Source organism: Lactuca sativa, chromosome 3 (genome assembly GCF_002870075.4).
Source record: "Lactuca sativa cultivar Salinas chromosome 3, Lsat_Salinas_v11, whole genome shotgun sequence".
In the NCBI taxonomy this organism is placed as follows: Eukaryota; Viridiplantae; Streptophyta; class Magnoliopsida; order Asterales; family Asteraceae; genus Lactuca; species Lactuca sativa.
The window spans coordinates 209,069,804-209,089,788 of NC_056625.2; the positions used below are offsets into that span (position 1 = coordinate 209,069,804).

General features: G+C 32.8%; 1 protein-coding gene across 1 annotated transcript; it reads left to right on the forward strand.

Moving 5' to 3' along the window:
- Positions 1-10,458: 10,458 nt before the first annotated feature.
- Positions 10,459-12,861, forward strand: LOC111877700 (peroxidase 51). The gene is made up of 3 exons (XM_023874209.3): positions 10,459-10,793; positions 10,868-11,059; positions 12,147-12,861. Exons 1-3 carry the CDS (start codon positions 10,578-10,580, stop codon positions 12,717-12,719), a joined length of 981 nt encoding a protein of 326 aa, XP_023729977.1. The 5' UTR covers positions 10,459-10,577; the 3' UTR covers positions 12,720-12,861.
- The last annotated feature ends 7,124 nt before the right edge of the window (positions 12,862-19,985 follow it).

The following is a 19,985-nucleotide window of genomic DNA, read 5'->3' on the forward strand; positions in this document are numbered from 1 at the left end:
TAAATCCCCAATCTTAGTTACTTTAGGAAAAATGTGAATAAGGTGCTAATCCATGAAATTACACTTTACACTTTGTTTAAGTCGTTGGTGGAGCGTGTGTGGTTAATTGTCACACTAACTTGGACTTAACAAGGTAGGTAAAAGGTGACTTAAGATTTATCATAGTATCGGTGGATCGTGTGTGGTTAACCGACACATCGATTAAGTGATGAACTTTAAGGATACCAAGTGATTTGCATGGTTACTTCACACCTCGTTTTGTGATCCTCGGTATCCCAGTCACAAAACTTGGAGGGCACACTCAAGATTGAAACATGCCTCTGAAAAGTTCATTGAATCTCAAAAGAGTCTAGGAATTTCTAAAAACCAATTAAAAAACCTAATATTTATATTTCATTTTTCATGGTGGAAATTGGTGAATCATCCTTCACCTACCTTTCAAATATGTTATAGCTTGGATTACGACATACCTCTTCTAAGTTATAATATATTATGATTGGATCCTAGCCTTAATATTACATTTGGGTGTTTTATTAAGAACTATTTTATATCTAAACTAAACTTGTTCTCTTCCTTTCAGATGTCTTCCAACAACACTGCTTCTGGCTCTAATCCTAATGGCTCTTTTACCCTTATGAACTTGTGTGGGAAAGTTGTGACAACTCGAAATTTTCATTCGGACAAACTCTAAAGTCAATCACTTCACTTAAAAGTCAATTAAATTTCTAGTAATTGTTAGCTAATTTAAAAGTCCGTTTGAGTTTTTTTAGTGTTTATTCTTTAAACGAACGAAGGAAAGGAAGTACCGTCTCGAGTCTTGAAGTAGCGAACCCACCCATTGCACCCTAACAAAGAGTTCACGGCCAAAATTTTGGATTTTGAGCCATAAACTCTCCCATGGCCGTGAAATCATGCCTTAGGAATGAGTTTACTCCCCAAACTCTTCATTTCAAACTTCCATTCTCAAGAACACCCTCTATTCTCTCTCAACTATCATCCCGTTCTTCACCCGATCTTCCAAAAACGTAAGTATTTCTCGACTTGATTTGTTTTTATAACCTAACATCTAGTTGTTATACATCATTTCATCCATTCATATTTGATTGTTAGCTAGATCTTCAAGTGTTCTTCAAAACACCAAGAACACACACTAGTGTTCTTGGACCTTAAACACCAAATCAAGCTTCTATCTTGTAAGTACACTTGCCCTAGCTTCTTGTGTGCTTAATATGAACTTGATAACACTTGAAAATCATCAAATAACATAAGAACAAAGGAGTTTACAGAAAAGGATGTTCTTGGGCCGTAAACCCCTCTTAAGGTGGTAAAATGGATCTTAGTCCCTTCCTAAGCGTTGGATGCCAACCTTGATCCTTCCTAGAAGTGTTTAAGACCTTAAAAAACAATCAAAACATGTCCTTAAGAGAGTTTACGGCCGTGAAAACATAAGAATATGGTCCCTTGGCCGTAAATTCCACAAGGTGGTCTTATTATGCCGCTAATGCTTTCCTAAGGATTGGACTTGATCATTTGATGCCCAATCATGACTTGTAAGACCTCAAAACACAGTATGGAACTTAGTACCATGAGTTTAAGGCCATAAACTCATGGGGAAATGATCATGGGCCGTAAACTCCATAAGGAGTGGTCCTTGGGCCATAAACTCCAATGCCATGCCATACAACCCTTAGATGCAACCCTTTGGTACCTATAACACTTGAATCAAAGTGTTTCCATGACCTAGGGCGTCTTAACTTGATTAATTAGTTTTTAATTGACTAATTAGATACATATATGTTTATTATATGATAACTAGGATCATTGTGTGTGTTCAAGTCTTCACTTGACACCTAGCACCTTGTCCGACACTTCCGAACAAACCACTCAGTACATGTGAGTTTATACCCCTTAATTAACCTTTGAAATGCTTTTAATTGTTTTTACATGATTTATGGGGGGGGGGGGAGGGATACAAGTTGAACCATGTTAGTTATTAGATCAATCACATGTGATTAATAACTAACTTGCAAATGGATTTTTCATGCTTTAAACTGTTTTACCAAACAAATGACTTCAAACTGTTTATCAAACTATTTTACATATCAAATGCTTTATCAAATTCACTTTTGTATACTAAACCTTTCTTGTACAGTTTTTAAACTTATATATTGTTAAAACCATGTCTACTACATATATAGTTATATAAATAAGGTTTGAAGGACTTAGGAGAGATAACCCACTTTACTTCCTATCCTTGTTTGGTTGTGGTCTTAAGGTACCCAGTTGTTTGTCAGAGTGTCATTGAATCCTTAGTTATATATTATGTATATATGTATAGATATAAAGACTTTTATCTCAGTTCAGTACATTCAATTATACAAACATGTTTACTAATAAACTATAATAGGTATAGTTTAGAGTTATACTACTTACTACTTCTAGTTCAATGAAGCATACAAGAGTCAGTTCATTCATGAGTCATTACTTATTACTATGAGAACATATACAACTATACTAAGGATGAGAACATATACAACTATACTATGATGAGAACATATACAACGATACTATGATGAGTAACAATACATTACATATACAAGAATACGTTAACATAAATATGATCCACTGTATCGGAGCATGCCTTCATTGTCATGGCCCAAGTTGTAACCAGAATCTCCTGGAAGGAGAGCGTGAGTTTGCATATTGCATCATAAAACCCATTTTTGGGCTAAAATTGTCAAACAAACAAAAGTTGGGTTGAAAAATTGCCATTCACGGTTTTCTTAAGGGCTAAAAGAGTCAAATCAGTAAAAACAAATGTTTTTATGGATATCATACTCTTTTAAGGGCTATAAGTGTAAATTGTAGTTTAATGGGCCAAATTTTGGGCTTTTCGGCCCATTAAGCCCTAACTTGCGAAAATCTCAACTTTCAAGGGGGTGAAATGATAAACTTCTCAAAAAAGGGGTAAAAAGGGTAAATAAAACTATTTCAGGGGTCAAAATGATGTATTTTCCAAACAAGGATAAAAAATGTAAACTTTTTGGATTTTGGACCAAAATTGTAAAAGTTGCAAAAAGTTTGGGCTTTAACCGAAAAACACTTTTCTGGAAGGGCTGAAACTGATAAAAGTAAATTTTGAGCTAAAACTATCACTTAAACAAAGTCTATGAGTCAAAAATGACAAGAAAATGGTTTTTAAGGCCTGAAATGTCTTTTTTATATATAAGGGACTAAAATTGTCATTTTTATCAAAGAAGGGCTGAAAAGGTCAAACCAATATTTTGAGTCAATTATTTTATTATTAAGATATTTGGGTCAAAAATACCAAACCACAACTTATGAAAAATGACAAGATGAATATACATAAATTTCCAAATATCGTTATAAATGACCAACCGGTCTCGTATCGATACAAATTTAACAATTGTTCAATTAAACATTCCGACAACTATACTATACCTAAAAAAGTGAACATTAAATTCTTTGGGCTTGAAAGTTCCAAACATGCTTATTGGGTCTTTGTGACCCATTAACATGATTTTTGGGCCCAAGGGATAATTATAAATGTTATTGGGCCTCCTATGACCCAATTTCATATTTAAGGGACCCTCAATGGCTTTTAAGTGCTATTGGGCCTTAGTGGCCCATTAGCATTACTAGTAAGGCCCAAGTAAATCAAATGCGAAATGGGCCAGTGTGTCCTTAGTATAATCAATAGCCATAAATAATACGCGCGAATAGTAGGATCTTGTAATCCTCTTTTCCTCGTTTATTAGGCCTATTGTCAATCCAAGTAAACAAATACAGGTCGATAATCAATAGTAATCACAGTCAAATGAGATTTAGTGAGTAATAACGGGTGGCACCAACGTGTGTCGGTCGTAGTCTGTAGTTATAATCAAAGTCTCCTGGAGGGAGAGCGAGAGTTTGTGTATAGATCTATACGGGGGTGACTCCCCCACACCTCAGCTATTCGCTACAGTTAGACTCGGCTAGTCTAGGGTGTCAAAATCTTAAGATCAATTCCGGCGTTCACCATAGTGCCAAGACAGACAAACTAGTCATTATCATGCACGGTTATAACGACTCACATAAATAAATCCAATACTAATCAAGTAATCAAGATAAATCAAAATCATTCAAGGGATGGGATAACAATACGGCAGTTATACGATATTTTGTTTATTTTCGGAAAACATCGGGTTTTCCGGGGAAGTTCAACATTTTTCACTGGTACTTTTAATACGAAGTTTTTCAACTATACACGTTTTGAAATCATCATGCATATATTTACGGATCTTCACACTTTTATACAGACAATGGTCTTTTCAGAAAATATCGGATTTTCTGGGTTGTTTTTTTACAAACTACACAAAACATTTTCATATCAAACCTGCTTATGAACTCACCAACATTCCATATGTTGACCGTTTTCAAAACAACTTGTATTCTCAGGTAACAGGTAAGCTGAGGAGTAGTACCAAGTATGTTAGGGTGTTGTGCTTTTGAAAACTATCAAACATTTTATGTTATGGAATTGTAATGTTAAAACAATGTCCGTTGTAATATATTGATGCATGGAGATGCTTATGTTATGATTCATGTATATTAATTGTGATGATATTCAAATTTAGTCACGTGAGCCCTCGGACGTTTCCGCCGTCTGGTTCGGGGGTGTGACAATGTATGACAATCAAGTTTGGAACTTGGTTGACAATGTACCAGGTTGTAAGACAGTTGGGTGCAAGTGGATCTTCAAGAAGAAGACCGAAATGGATGGTAATGTACACACTTATAAGGCACGACCGGTTGCAAAGGGCTTCTCTCAAACTCCGGGAGTTGATTATGATGAGACCTTTTCTCCAGTAGCAAAGATTAAGTCTATTAGGGTTATGTTAGCCATAGTTGCATTTCATGACTATGAAATATGGAAAATGGATGTCAAAACCACTTTCCTTAATGGAAAGTTGGCTGAGGATGTTTACATGAGTCAGCCAGAGGGTTTTGTCAGTACAGATTACCCTAATAGAGTGTGTAAGCTTGAGAAATCCATCTATGGATTAAAGCAAGCAGCGCGCAGATGGAATCTTTGCTTTGATGAGAAAGTCAAAGAGTTTGGCTTTTCTAGGAGTGAAGATGAATCTTGTGTATATGTCAAGGCTAGTGGGAGTATAGTTAGCTTTTTGGTACTGTATGTGGATGACATACTACTCATAGGAAATGACATCCCAACTCTGCAGGAAGTTAATTCCTGGCTTGGGAAGTGTTTCTCTATGAGGGACCTAGGAGAAGCTGCCTATATTCTAGGGATAAGGATCTTGAGAGACCGGAGTAAAAGACTAATTGGACTTAGTCAAAGTACCTACTTAGATAAGGTGCTAAAGAGGTTCAACATGCAGGACTCCAAGAAAGGAGAGTTACCCATCCAGAGTAACACCATATTGAGTAAGACACAAAGCCCGAGTTCTAAGGCTGAGATAGCAGAAATGTCGAATACCTTATGCTTCGACTGTAGGATCGATCATATATGCTATGACGTGTACTCGACCTGATGTAGCCTTTGCTTTAAGCATGGTTAGCAGATATCAGGGGAACCCTGGCAAGGTACACTGGACTGCAGTAAAGAATATCCTCAAGTACCTACGGAGGACTAAGGACTGGGTCCTTACCCTCGATGGGAGTGATGACTTGAGAGTTGTAGGGTATAGTGATGCTAGCTTTCAGACTGATAGGGATAATTTTCGCTCTCAGTCAGGCTGGGTCTTTACTTTAAATGGAGGAGCGATTTCTTGGAAGAGTTCCAAGCAAGAAACAGTGGCTGATTCAACTTGCGAATCAGAGTATATAGCAGCAAGCAAGGCAGCAAAGGAGGCAATATGGCTGAAGAACTTCATTGAAGACCTTGGAGTTGTACCAGCTATAAAGGAGCCAATGGAAATTTTCTGTGATAGTGAAAGTGCAGTTGCCTTAGCCAAGGAACCAAGGAATCACGGGAGATCCAGACGCATCGACAGAAAATACCATTTCATCAGACATCGAATAGAAGAAGGACTCCTCGTGGAAAAGAGGGTATCATCGAATGAGAATCCAACAGATCCCCTCACGAAGGGACTGACTCGGGTTAAGCATCTCCAACATGCTCGGAGCATAGGGCTGAAGGATGATATTAGTTTTAGTAGTTAGAAAATTTGAAATTTGTAAAGTGTAATTTACATTTGATGATGAATAAAAGTTGTGTTTATTTATGAGTAAAGTGTTGCTATCTCTTGTCAATCGTTTACTATATTTTTTTTTGCATGTTTTGACTTCCAGAATAATTATGTTTGGTATATCATATTATTCGAATTTACACAGTCGGTCATATGTTGGAAGTAGGTATGAATCAAGACTGTCATGAGTTGGTTGCAGAGGTCTAAGTTGTTGGACATAGTTACAACACTCATGAGTGTTCATAAGTTCTGAGCATTGGAATCAACCCATGCTCACTGGAATCACTTCGTGGAATTTATCTCGACTGATCGTGAGACGGTAACATCATATAAGTCTTCAAACCTAGAGATATGATTTGTTGCCTATGAATTGGTTATGCATTGATTGTACGAAAACACATTGGTAACTCGATGTTATAAAACGTGCTTTTGTGTATAATTCAACAAGTAGTAGAGCAAACATAGGAGTCGAAGTTTATCTGTTCCTTCTTGGATTAGAAGTTGATATCTGGGCCCCTCGATGATTTTGTTTTGACCTATGTACCAGGCCCGTTCAGAACCGAATTGATGTGTTCAATTTAGTTCTATGTCAAACAAATCGGAAATCGGGAAACAAACTGCTGGACAATAAGTAAGACATCGTTCCATGTATTTGTCCGGCTGATATCTAGAACAGAGGATTGTATGATCACTTATCTTAAATGGCGTATCATCATCTTCTCAGTTCCGAGAGACCTTGAAAGAGCTACGATTACTGATCGGTTCCTGAAGTTAAACTTGCAATTATAGTTATTAGACTTATCCAAGTGGGAGACTGTTGGATAAGGTGTCTAAGTCCATAACTATTTTTGGTATGTACTTGACCCGACCCGTCATGGTCCATTTGGGTTGCATGGCATCATGCATTTGGATAGACTAAATGAGAGAAATAACACTTGTGGTTTATTAATATATTATAAGTTTTAATATATTAATAGTATTATCTAATTAGTATTGATCAAGAATTAATTTGGAATTAATTAAGTGATCAAAAGATGACTAATTAAATATATGAGTTGATTATGTAAATCATCCATAACTTGTATAGTGGGCTAAAAGGCTCCATGGATTATCAAGTTGGGCTAAACCCATAGGATGGTCCATGGGAGTTACAAACCCATGGGTCATGGAGATGAAGAGTCATGACACATTAGGGTTTACATGGTGTAACCCTAGATGTGTCACACTATATAAGGAACATGTTATCTACCAAAATCGGCTACACTAAGAACATAAGAGGGCTAGGCCAATTTTACAAGTGTGTGTATTTTCTCAAAAGTCATCCCAAAAGCATTTGGTGTTGTGTGAAGCATTTGAGGCATCACACTTGGGGTGCTAGGCTCACAAGGTTTCAAGGAATCAAAAGCAACAACAAGGTATGTTATTCTATCTTACAGTTAAGTTAAATGTTCCCCATGTATGCTAAATAGGATTAAGAACCTTGGAAATCATATTTTGCATGTATTTTAGACAAACATAGATCCAAGGTTTTTCTAGGGTTGCATGTACACTTAGGGGTGTTAGAATGCTCAAAACCCTTCAGAAACGTCGTGTTATTACCATACTAAAAATAAACCAGGAAGATATCAGATAACACACATATCATAACAGGGGAACTAACTCACAACAAATCCCTAGGGGTCATGACTTCCCTGTTACGTGTACGGGTCCTATGTTTTCAGTAGTACGGGCCTATACTTCCTTCCACATCTACCCGTATTTGTCTCAAGGATCATCACAACAACCCTAATCATACATACTAGCATACATATACAATGAATCCTCACTCCTTAGAGGAAAGCTATACATCACGAAACTGGCCGGCTGACCCCACACAACTAATTAATGAAACATCCACCAACCCTGCAACACTCATGTATGCTAATCATACATAACATTGGACCCTATAGACAGTCGAATATCTGATCCTACCCTAAGCCCTTCATCAAACAAGAACATGAAATAAGGCCAAAACAAACATTCTCAGGCTATAAAATCTTAGTTATCTATCACCATGATGCATACACTAAGCAACTATAGTAATGATGTCAATTTCATATAATGAAGAACCCTAGGCTATCCGGCATCATACAATTAGACAATTCTATTATGCAATTCCTAAAGATCCCTGGCCTATCACTAGCATGTTGTTCTAACATATCACAAGATCAAATAACAGTGTAGTAATTTGGGGTCTACTTACTGTCTCCGACTGATCGTACACATCGCATCCTCTTTGATTATTTTGAAAACACTGTGAAAATCATTTTTTAAAATATTTTCCTTGGTTTGAGACTAGATTCACACGAGTATTCCTCCAATTCACTCAAACCAAGGCTCTCATACCAACTTGTAACATCCATAAAAATCATGATAAATTTAAACTTTTTAAAACCAACCCAATTCACAATTTGTTTACATACATAGTCTTCAAAAACATTCAACTTCATAGTTTTCCCAAAACCATAAGTCAAATCATGAGGATGTGTACAATCACGCCTTTGCTTTCCCGCGATCACCTGAAGTACCTGAAACATAACCCAAAACTGTAAGCCAACGCTTAGTGAGATCCCGCAAAATATCAACACAAACAAGTAACATATACAATAACAAACAACATGTATACAGAGTCTTCAGCCTGACTGCACTGCCTCGCAGGCCTACAAACTATCTGGACCACTTACAGAACCTTCAGCATGACTGGACCGCCTCACCGGACCTTCAGCCTATCTGGACCGTTCTCTGGGCCTTCAACCTAACTGGTCCGCTTCATGGGCCTTCAGTCTATCTGGATTGCCCTATGTTTCATGGCCATGAGTTTCATTGGTCCGTCTCATCCCAACAGCCCATAACATGTCGACATAAGCATAACATATAAGCATATATAACCACTCAACAGATAATCAAACATATCTTACAGATCACTAATCATAACATATATGGTAGATACCAGGATACCGATCTAATAGATCATTACAGCATACCAACATGCAATAACCAGGTGTAACACCTGCAGATTCGGGCTAGTCAATTAAGATATAATAAACGTTAAAAATGATTTTTTTATCGAAGATTATCTACGATAAATAATCTTAACCAAAGTAACAGTTAGGGTTAACAATGAAAGGGAAGGGTCTGACATGATCACACAACATCCACCAGTGTTTCGCATTCTATGTTTTGTTTTGTACTTTGATGACTTTTGATACATTTTCCTTATATTTTGATTGAGTTTTGGAATAAACGAATGATTATTTTTGTTGACTTAAAGAAAATTTTTATTTAATATTTTTGGGACGTTACATAACCATTTATTTTTACTAACATATTGTGATCCCATGTCCTTCAGCAATATCTATAATGTACGAACAACGTCACAGATGGTTAAACTGAAAAACTATGTCCAGGATATTGTTCCGAACAATATTGTTTTTTCTGATCACCATCAATCACTTGTGATGTTGAGGATGGATATGATGTAAACACGGAGTATTTGTAAAAAAGAACCCACATTCTTACCTTTCTCGGATGATAAATATATTTACTACCTATAATTAAGACAATGGTTTTATCATGAGAACAATGGTAAAGTATAAACATTTTACTAACATGTTGCGATGTAATGCTTTCGACAAACTCCAAAAACGCTACTGTATGCTGTCTTCACCTTCCATTGAAAGAGAAGACAAGGATTAAAGTTTGAATTTAAACACAAAACATTAAAAAAAAAAAGATTACGATTTCACAGTAAATTATTTGAGGGGTCGATGTAACATTTTGTTATAATTTTGGAATCTTATGTTAGGCTTCATATATGGACATTTAATTGAATAACTAATCTAATTATATTCTAGAAACTCCACTTTCATTTATAATATAACTCAACATATTATATAAAAGTGAAAACAAAAACATACATTTAAACCGGTTCAAGCATGATTTCAAGTAAATATCTTCAACCCTAATCCAACTTGACGAGTTTAATTAATTAAACAGGTTAAATATCGCAATCCATCATGCTAATGATCCGGTCGATATTTGCCAGTTCTACACTAACACAGTTTCGTGCAATGCTCCATTAGAGAGATTACTTCTATGACTATGACTAGTACCATACCAATTCTCATAGATAGCATGCGTGTGGTAGGTTTCAAATTGCGTCACTTTCCCTATTAAATTTTACAAATTGGAAGATCATATCATCTGACCGTTTATTGCAATTTTGTCAACTCTGTACACCTTATAACAACTCCAGGTTGAATATGCCAATACTAAAAGTTTATTGGTCGATCAATTGAAGTTTGCCTGTGTCTTTCAGAGGGAGAGATGGAGGTGACACGGCGGAGAAGTGTATTACATTTTTTGATCACGCTGGTGGTTCTTGCCGGAGCTGGGAAAGGTCAACTGGTTGAGAATTTCTATGCGGGAACCTGTCCGATGGTGGAAGCGATCGTGAGACAGACGGTGGTCACAAAGGTCGGCCAGACTTTTACAACAATTCCGGCCACTCTTCGTCTCTTTTTCCATGACTGTTTTGTTGAGGTATTGTAGTTAAAGCTTTCGTTTTATCGTTTAAATGGAGTTTCTAAATTCTAAGCTGTTTTCCATGCATGCAGGGATGTGATGCTTCGGTTATGATCTCATCACCGAATGGAGACGCCGAGAAGGATGCGGAGGACAATCTTTCGCTCGCTGGCGATGGGTTCGATACTGTTATCAAAGCTAAACAAGCGGTTGAGTCTGTTTGCCCTGGTGTCGTGTCGTGTGCCGATGTTTTAGCCATTGCTGCTCGAGATGTGGTGGCCCAGGTAAGAGTTAGCGTCTGCAAATGAAACTTGTTAAAATATTTTCTCTTTGTTTATTACGTTTGTTAAGAAGTAATAAATTAGATATGATTCAAAAAAGTATTGATAAAACGGAGTCTTACACACAACCACTAATTAAAAGCATTGTTTACTTGAGCATGAACTTAACGAGCTCAAATTCTAGTTCATAATATCTCGTCGATCGAGATTGAGTTTGGTTAACATCTAATTAAGAACAAAATCTTTTAGATCTTCTAACATTTTGATTTTAGTAAAAACTTGAAAAAAAGGAAAAGTTTGTTAGGTAGTAAAAGATTACAATTTCTATTTTATACAAAAAAATGTCATAATCCAAAAACTATCTTAATTACTTTTACAAAACTTTTAGCTTTTAAAAAAATTAAAGAAAAAATTCCGGACATAAGTTGTTTAAAACATAAAATTCATAATCCAAAAAGTTATTTAACTAATTTTTAAGTGTTTTTAGTTTTTTTAGTTTTATGTTTCATATCATTTAGATATTTAAAAACTTTACTATTTTTTTACAGAATATTTTTTATACAAATAAAAACTATAAAATTTAACTAAACATTGTTTTAATTAAAATTAATGAACTTCTCCTTACAAAAAATAAACAATATTTTCTACTTAGAAAAGTGTAATTTTAATTTAATAAAATAATGAACTTTATTACAAAAAAATTCATTAAAATATAGCATAAAATCGACCTATTCTCTAAATAAAAAAAGAGAAAGAAATAGACATCCCAGCTAACAAGGGAATATTAACAAAGTCATACACTAATCACATTCTTTAGAGAATGTTAAGTTCATTCCATATATCCAAACAAACAAGACTAATGGGTTGAATCCATCATATTAGCACCTTAATTATATATATGTGCTTAGAGAAGCGTTAATTAAAACCGTTTGATCAATTTTAGCGTTTCCTTTAATCCACTACACTCGTTAACAACAATATGTACCTTCAATCGCCGGTTTTCCATAAATGCAATTGCATGTCTTTTTTTCTTATGTAAATTATTGAAACATTAACTACAATTAAACTAGTCATCTTTCTGTTCATGCAGGCTGGGGGGCCTCTCTTTAACGTGGAATTAGGTCGACGAGATGGACTTATTTCACAAGCATCACGAGTCGTCGGAAACCTACCGGATCCAACCTTCAATCTCATTCAACTCAACACCATGTTTGCAAGAAACAACCTCACAGAACTCGACATGATCGCACTTTCAGGAGCCCACACACTTGGTTTCTCTCACTGCAATCGTTTTGCCAATCGTCTGTACTCATTTTCACCGGCCTCCACGGTTGACCCTTCTTTAAATCCCACTTACGCTCAACAATTAATGGCTGCTTGCCCTCAAAATGTAGATCCTAATATTGCTATAGATATGGATCCCGAAACTCCTCGGACTTTTGATAATGTTTATTACCAGAACTTAATAGCAGGGAAAGGTTTGTTTACATCGGATGAAGTTCTTTTTACAGACGCATCGTCTCAGCCAACGGTTAATGATTTTGCAAACAGTCCAGGGGATTTTAACGCGGCGTTTGGAACTGCTATGAGGAAGCTTGGGCGGACTGGCGTCAAAATCGGCATCCAGGGGGAAATAAGAAGGGATTGCACATCTTTTAATTGAATAAACTTGCCAAATGTTCAATTCCATCCAGATTTTGGTTAAGTAATATATATCATTTATACAAAGTGTTTTAGATTCTTGAAGTATTACAATAAATCTGATATGAAAGAGAAAGCTAATAAGTCTATGAAATTTGAATAAAGATGTACAAAAGGATTTTAAGAGTACGGAAAGAAGCTTTGAGAGAATAGAAGTGGGATTTGTTTTATAAAGATAAAACTTATAAATGCACCGAATTGCTATCGTAGGAATCGTATTACGGAAATCTACCAAATCAAACAAGAAAAAAAATGATGTGTGTTTAACACGATAGCCTTAAAAGAAATTATTCGCTGTCGGATGTTTGTTTCATATGATACAACCGTTTGGAACTATTTTTTCAAGAAAATGGTGCAAAAATAGTAGAATGTGATGTTTTTTTTTATTATTATTATTGAATTTTAGTCAACAGTGTCTTCAAATTGTTTGTAGGGTGGTTGTATTCATTGTATTTATTTTATTACCGCCCAATTTATGATGAAACTAGGCGAATGCCTGCTAGTTGCGCATAAATACTTATATAGTTGAAATCTTTACAATTATATGATTTTTTTGAATATAACAATAACGTTGTTGTTAAATTTGATATAATAATTTCTATATACTATATTGATATAATATATTGATTATTTTGAATTATATGATAATACATACATTTATTATAACTTCATAATCTCAATCGTTTGAATAACTTCTATCCGCGAGTTACACATGAATAAAATTAAATATAATATATGATTTGATGTTATTTATAGTTGTTTTTATTGTTAATTACTTTTTTAAAATTTATTTGCTTAATGTTTTAATTTCTATCATTATCATTATTTAAAACATCAAACATTGTTTTTTATTTCAAAGCTAACAATATAGTCATTTATATAGAGTTGTGTTTAACTATTGTTATTGTAAGTTATTTTAAGTTACTTATTTGGAATCTTTTAACGATTATAAAAATATATTTAAGAAATATTTTAGTTAAATTGAAATTACAATTTAGTTTTTGCTTTTATCACTAAAATTTATCACTTTTAACTATTTACAAAATATTCTTTAGTTTTTTTAAATGGAACTGAAATTTATATTTGAGTTGAAATTGTAATGCGCAGAAACACCTATATAGTTGAAGTCTTTACAAATATATATTTTTTAAAATATAACACTAACGTTGTTGTTAAATTTGATATAATAATTCGTATATTAATTTGATATAATATATTGACTATTTTGAATTATATGATAATATATAAATATATTATAACGTCATAATCTCAATCGTTTGAATGACTTCTACTCACGAGTTACACATCAATAAAATTAAATATTATATATGGTTTAATATTATTTATAGTTGTTATTTTTAACTAATTTTTTAAAATATATTTGCTTAATGTTTTAATTTCTATCATTATAATTATTTAAAACATCAAACATTATTTTTTGATTTTAAAGGTAACAATATAATCATTTATATAGAGTTATTTTTAACTATTGTTATTATAAGTTATTTTAAGTTACTTATTTGAAATTTTTAACGATTATATAAATATATTTAGGAAATATTTTAGTTAAACTGATATTACAATTTAGTTTTTTGCATTTATAACTTTTAACTATTTACAAAATATTATTTGTTTTTTAGTGGAACTGAAATTTATATTTAAGTTGACACTGTAATGTTATATTTAAATTAACAATTTAAGTATTTTGTCCAAACTATTCAAAAATTATAGCTTTAAACTGATAATGGTTTACATGCAACAACATTTTAAATCTAATAAATTAAGTATAATATGTTAAAATTTAAAGAAATAACTTTATAAATAGAAGTAAAGATATTATTTTAAATTGAAATTTAGTCTATTTATGATTACACTTTAGGTTTGATATTTATTTAACTTTATTAACCAACTTACAATCATTATTAGAAAGACACTACAATATATCACTTTTAACTATTTATAAAATAATCTTTGAGTTGTTTAAGTTAAATAAAATTTATATTTAAGTTGAGCCTATAATGTTATATTTTAATTAATAATGTAAGCATTTTATACAAATTGTTCAAAAATTATACCTTTAAAATGATAATGGTTTACATCCAACAATATATTAAAACTAATAAATTAAGTATAATATGTTAAAAGTTAAAAAACATAATTTTATAAGTAGAATTAAAGATATTATTTTAATATTGAAATTTAGTTTATATATGAATACACTTTAGATTTGATATTTATTTAACCTAATTACCAAATTATAATTATTATTATAAAGAAATTGAAAAGTCATGGGAGTTTCAAATGAATGTGGTGAAAGAAAAAAAAAATGGGGGTTTCAAATGTATGAGATTCAAGAAAAAAATGCTAGCTTTATAAGTATGTATGATTATACACATCTATTGATTATAAGATTAATGGTTGTTTAATATTATATCCCTCCTAAATTAATTGTTCACATTTGACTTTTGAAGTCTTTATTATTATTTAATTTTGATCTTAAATAATTTTATTTTTCATAGATAATAATTGATGAAAAATATATGAATGGATTATATTTTAAATGTATTTTCATTGTTATAAGTTTCATCAAGTAATATATAACACAAATAAAAATATTTAAGGTCAAAATCAAAGAAAAAAGACATCAAAAGTCAAAAGTGGACAATTAATTTGGAACGGAGGAAGTATGAGTTTTGTAACTTGAATCATAGTAAATTAACAGTTACAGAAAGATATAGTTTGCAAAAATATATCTGTACTTTTCTAATCGACCGATGGTGCATTCGTATTTGCACCCCTTTGCATATACGAGGGATATCCAAAAAGTCACTTGACATCTTTTCTCAATTCATCAAACTACCTCACTTTTATGATTAATTTGTCATCCATCCTAAGTCTGTTTTAGACGTGTGTAGGGATGAACATAGGTGGGTACCCGCCTCATTTGGCGAGAACCGGAACCGGCGGTTCCTAGAAAGTTAGAACCGGAACCGGAACCGGTCTAGGCAGTTCTTAAATGTTTGGAACCAGTCCCGGCACCGGCGGTTCCGGTTCCGGGAGTGGATAACCCGGTTACATTAATTTTGTTAACTTTTGTCGATAAAACTGCAATTTAGTTCGATCCAAATCAAGTCAATTCGGACCAATAACGGATAAAATCAAACCAATATATATTTTAAACCGGTCTAAGTAACACACATATTTATATGAAATAATATATATATATATATATATATATATATATATATATATATATATATATATATATATATATATATATATATATATATATATATATATATATATATATATATCAAGGTTGTAAAAATCGTTTGACGGTAGCTCGACGGTGGACTGATGTTAAGGGATCAATCGGTCTTGGCGGGGATTAATCGAGGATTAATCGGGGACCATAAATTATTAATAAAATATTAAAATTAATTAAATATTAATATATCTTAAGAAAAACAAGTGCTTCAAAATCAGAAAATAAGAAAAATTATAATTTGGAAATTTAGAAATACGAAAATATGAACATTTTCGTATAATATTTGAAATTTTGAAAATTTGAAAATTTTGAAGTAAAAAAAGAAAGTTGGTTTTTTGAATTTTTTAAAAAAAATTTTAAAATTTTTTGACCTTTTTTTTGACTTTTTTTTTTGACTTTTTTTTTTTTACTTTTGTTGACCGATTAATCCCGCCAAGGCCGATTAATCCCGCCAAACACGATTAATCCTAAATTTCCGATTAATGCCCTAATCCTCGACGGTTGGAGAACGCCAAACGATTAATCCACGATTAATCGCCGATTAATCCCGATTTCTACAACCATGATATATATATATATATATATATATATATATATATATATATATATATATATAAACCGGTTTCGGCGGGTACCCAGCGGGTAGCGATTCCGAAAAAACGAGAACCGGAATCGGAACCGCTTAAGGCGGTTCCATAACTTTAGGAACCGGAACCGGAACCACTAAAGGCGGTTCCCTTTTCCAAACCGGCAGTTCCGAAGCGGTTCCGGTTCCAAAAGCGGGTACGCGGTTCCGATGCTCATCCCTAGACATGTGTGTTATAACAAAACAAATGTATTATGAATGAGAACACACATATATAATCGTTTAATCATTTTAATAATATTTAAGGTTCAAAATTGGAATAAGCCATTTTTTAAAATTGGTGAAACCAACTTTTTCAACAATCTTCCACATGAATAGGATATATAGGTATTATCCTTTGAACCTTCCCTTAAGATACATATTTATTTTACTAGCGAACCTGTAGACTTGATGTCATTTTACTGTTCTGCCATTTTTGTAAATAATCAATATGTGTCTCACATGATTTTCCATGGCCTAGTTAGGTTCTTATTGTTGTGTCCATTATGGTCATGGACACTTGTTTGGTTTTTTAACAGCTCCTAGGCATGTGTACATACAATTCTTTTTGAAGCGACCCCACTTCTCTTTTAAATACGTGATTCCATCATAATCATTAAAAGCTAAAGCGTGATGATTTCCAATTTATAATCTACGACTATATGCTCAACCTGTATCAATGCATGTTTTAAGAATTAGTTAAGGTTGACCTCCATAATGATTCACAAACGTTATTGGTTCTATATCTTAAAAAGAGCGTAACTTCTCCATACAATCTCCATTTTGGATGTTCTTTATATCCATACAGTTAGGAGAAGATATTATATCCAAATTTTTTATCTATAGCTCTCACGTATACTCAATTCATAAACTCTACTTTTAGGGCATTAAATGATACTTATTTTGTGAGTTGTTTTCTATTTGTTAATGACTTTCAACTTTAAACAAAATGGAGAAATATAAGTGAAAGTATGAGAAACATGAAATAAATTGCTTATAAAAAACATTGAACAACATGCAATATGTCCTAATATAGTGGGGTTCGTGGTGGTTTGAACGACTAACTTTGACCTATTTTTATCGATTGTTACATGATATCAGATACAACAAATAGAATTCAAGAAAAACCGTTTTTCTTAATAGACACATACTTGAAGAGGTCTATATAGCTTATCCTGGAGGTTTTCTTATTCCTAGTTATCCTAACAAAATGTGTAAGCCTTTAGATCTATTTATGGATATAAAGCAAACATCTCAAGGCTGGAATCGACATTTTAATATGAAAACACAAGGAATACTTTTATATCAAAATGAAGATAACATTAATGTTTACTAAGAACTAGTAGGAACAATAGTGATATTCCTAATCTTGTATAAACAAGATATACTTAATCATGAGAAACTACATTCTGACTATGCAAGGCTCATTTCGCCTTGAATCGGAAAGTGTTTCTAGGATGAAAGACTTAGGAAAGACAAGATACATTCTTGGAATGTAAAATCTATAGAGATAGATAAAGATGAATGTTAAATTTTTAAATATTTATACATATGTTGATAATATCCTAAAATAGATCAAAATACAAGAATCCTTTGAATGACACTTGGAATTGCAACATGGGACCACTTTGAGCTTGAATCAAAATAACCTAGCCCATAGGTTTGAGCTAGACAAAATGATTAATATTCTAATTGAATTGCAAATAAATCTATCATTTATGTTTGTATTATGTATAACACCATATATATGATCATGCTTTGGACATATCGTAAGATACCAATTGAATACATGGCTAAATCACTAGATAATTGTATGGACATTCTAAGAGTAGTTAAGAAGAACTAAGAGAATGGATGAGAGATAATCAGTTTAAAAGAAGATCTTTATGTAAAGAGTTATATATGATGCTAAGTTCAAAATAGAGAAATATACTTATGAATTATAATTAGATTATGACTTAATTATGGAGCAAAGTGTATGTTTTGTTGGAATGTTGTCCAAGCAAAACATAATTGCATAGTCTACCACAAAATCAGAATACTTTGCTACTTTAGAAGTTGTAATCAAATATGTTTGGATAAATGAGTTTATTGAAAAACTAGGTTGAGTCCTTCCATTCAGGGATAACCTAGAAATATTTTGTGACTTATAGAGTGTACTTAATGAAGCTAAGAAACTTTATATCACATCAGAGCACCAATCATATTCTAAAAGATATTTAACTATATGTAGAGTAATGACTTGGTATGTTTCCATCTAACTAGTTAAGTAGTTGAGTAAAGATTACCCAATCATGCACATGCCCTTTCAAAGAGTCATGGTTGTCTAAGAGAGGTGTGCATGGAGTGTTGAATTGTTAATGCTTTCATCCATTATTGTAAGAAAAGCCTTACTCTTCCACTTGATTTTCTTGACTTTTGTACATACTTGGATGTCTAAAAATAAAGGCATTAGTATCATGAAAGAGTTGGTTCTTTTGCTTGATATTCTCTCCTTACCTGGTTGCCATTTTCATGATTTGCTTCTCCTTCCCCTCTCCTCTTTGTATTGTAATTTGGTGCAAGATACAAGTGTTTTTATCATGCTTCTCTTTAAGATTTTTTTGGTATAAATGTTAAATATTAAGAAAAACATATATACAAATGAAGACTAGCATCTTTGGTGGTATTTCCTTTCTTAGTGGAGATCTCTAAAAAGATTCTATTTTGGAGCTTGTTGCCATATTCATCAACTCCCTATTTTCCAAAAGGATCCAAAGACTTTAAATTTTGTAATATTTCCTTTTTCTATGGTTGTTTTAATCTTCCTAAGATTTGCAAAATGATCCTTGGTGGGTAAACTGGTTTTAGTTTATTCAAATTTAAAAATGTATTCGTTGCTAATTACATTGAATTTGTCATTATAGTTAGACTATTTTTGAAGAAAAAACCCAACAAAATCATGAATCAAACTAGGAATTTCAAGTAATATGATCAAACTTCTTGTATATTATTATGTGAGAGTGGAACATATAAATAACTTTGGGGCTAGCTCAACAAATTTGATATTGATGCATATTTATAACTTATGGGAAGCTTACACTAATCAAGCTAAGTTTATGACTATTTATCATGGTTAAATACAACATTGAGAAATAAACTAAGTCAACAAATAAGCATAAATACATCAGAAAAGTCTTCATAAATGTCTTAAAAAATGGCAACATTAGTTTCGACAATTTCAACCCAACAATCTTCCACTAAATATTGAAAATGAGGAAAAACACAATTTCCTTTGTCTAAAAATTTCTCCCCCTAAATTGTGAGAATCATCAAAACATGGGGTCATAAAAGAG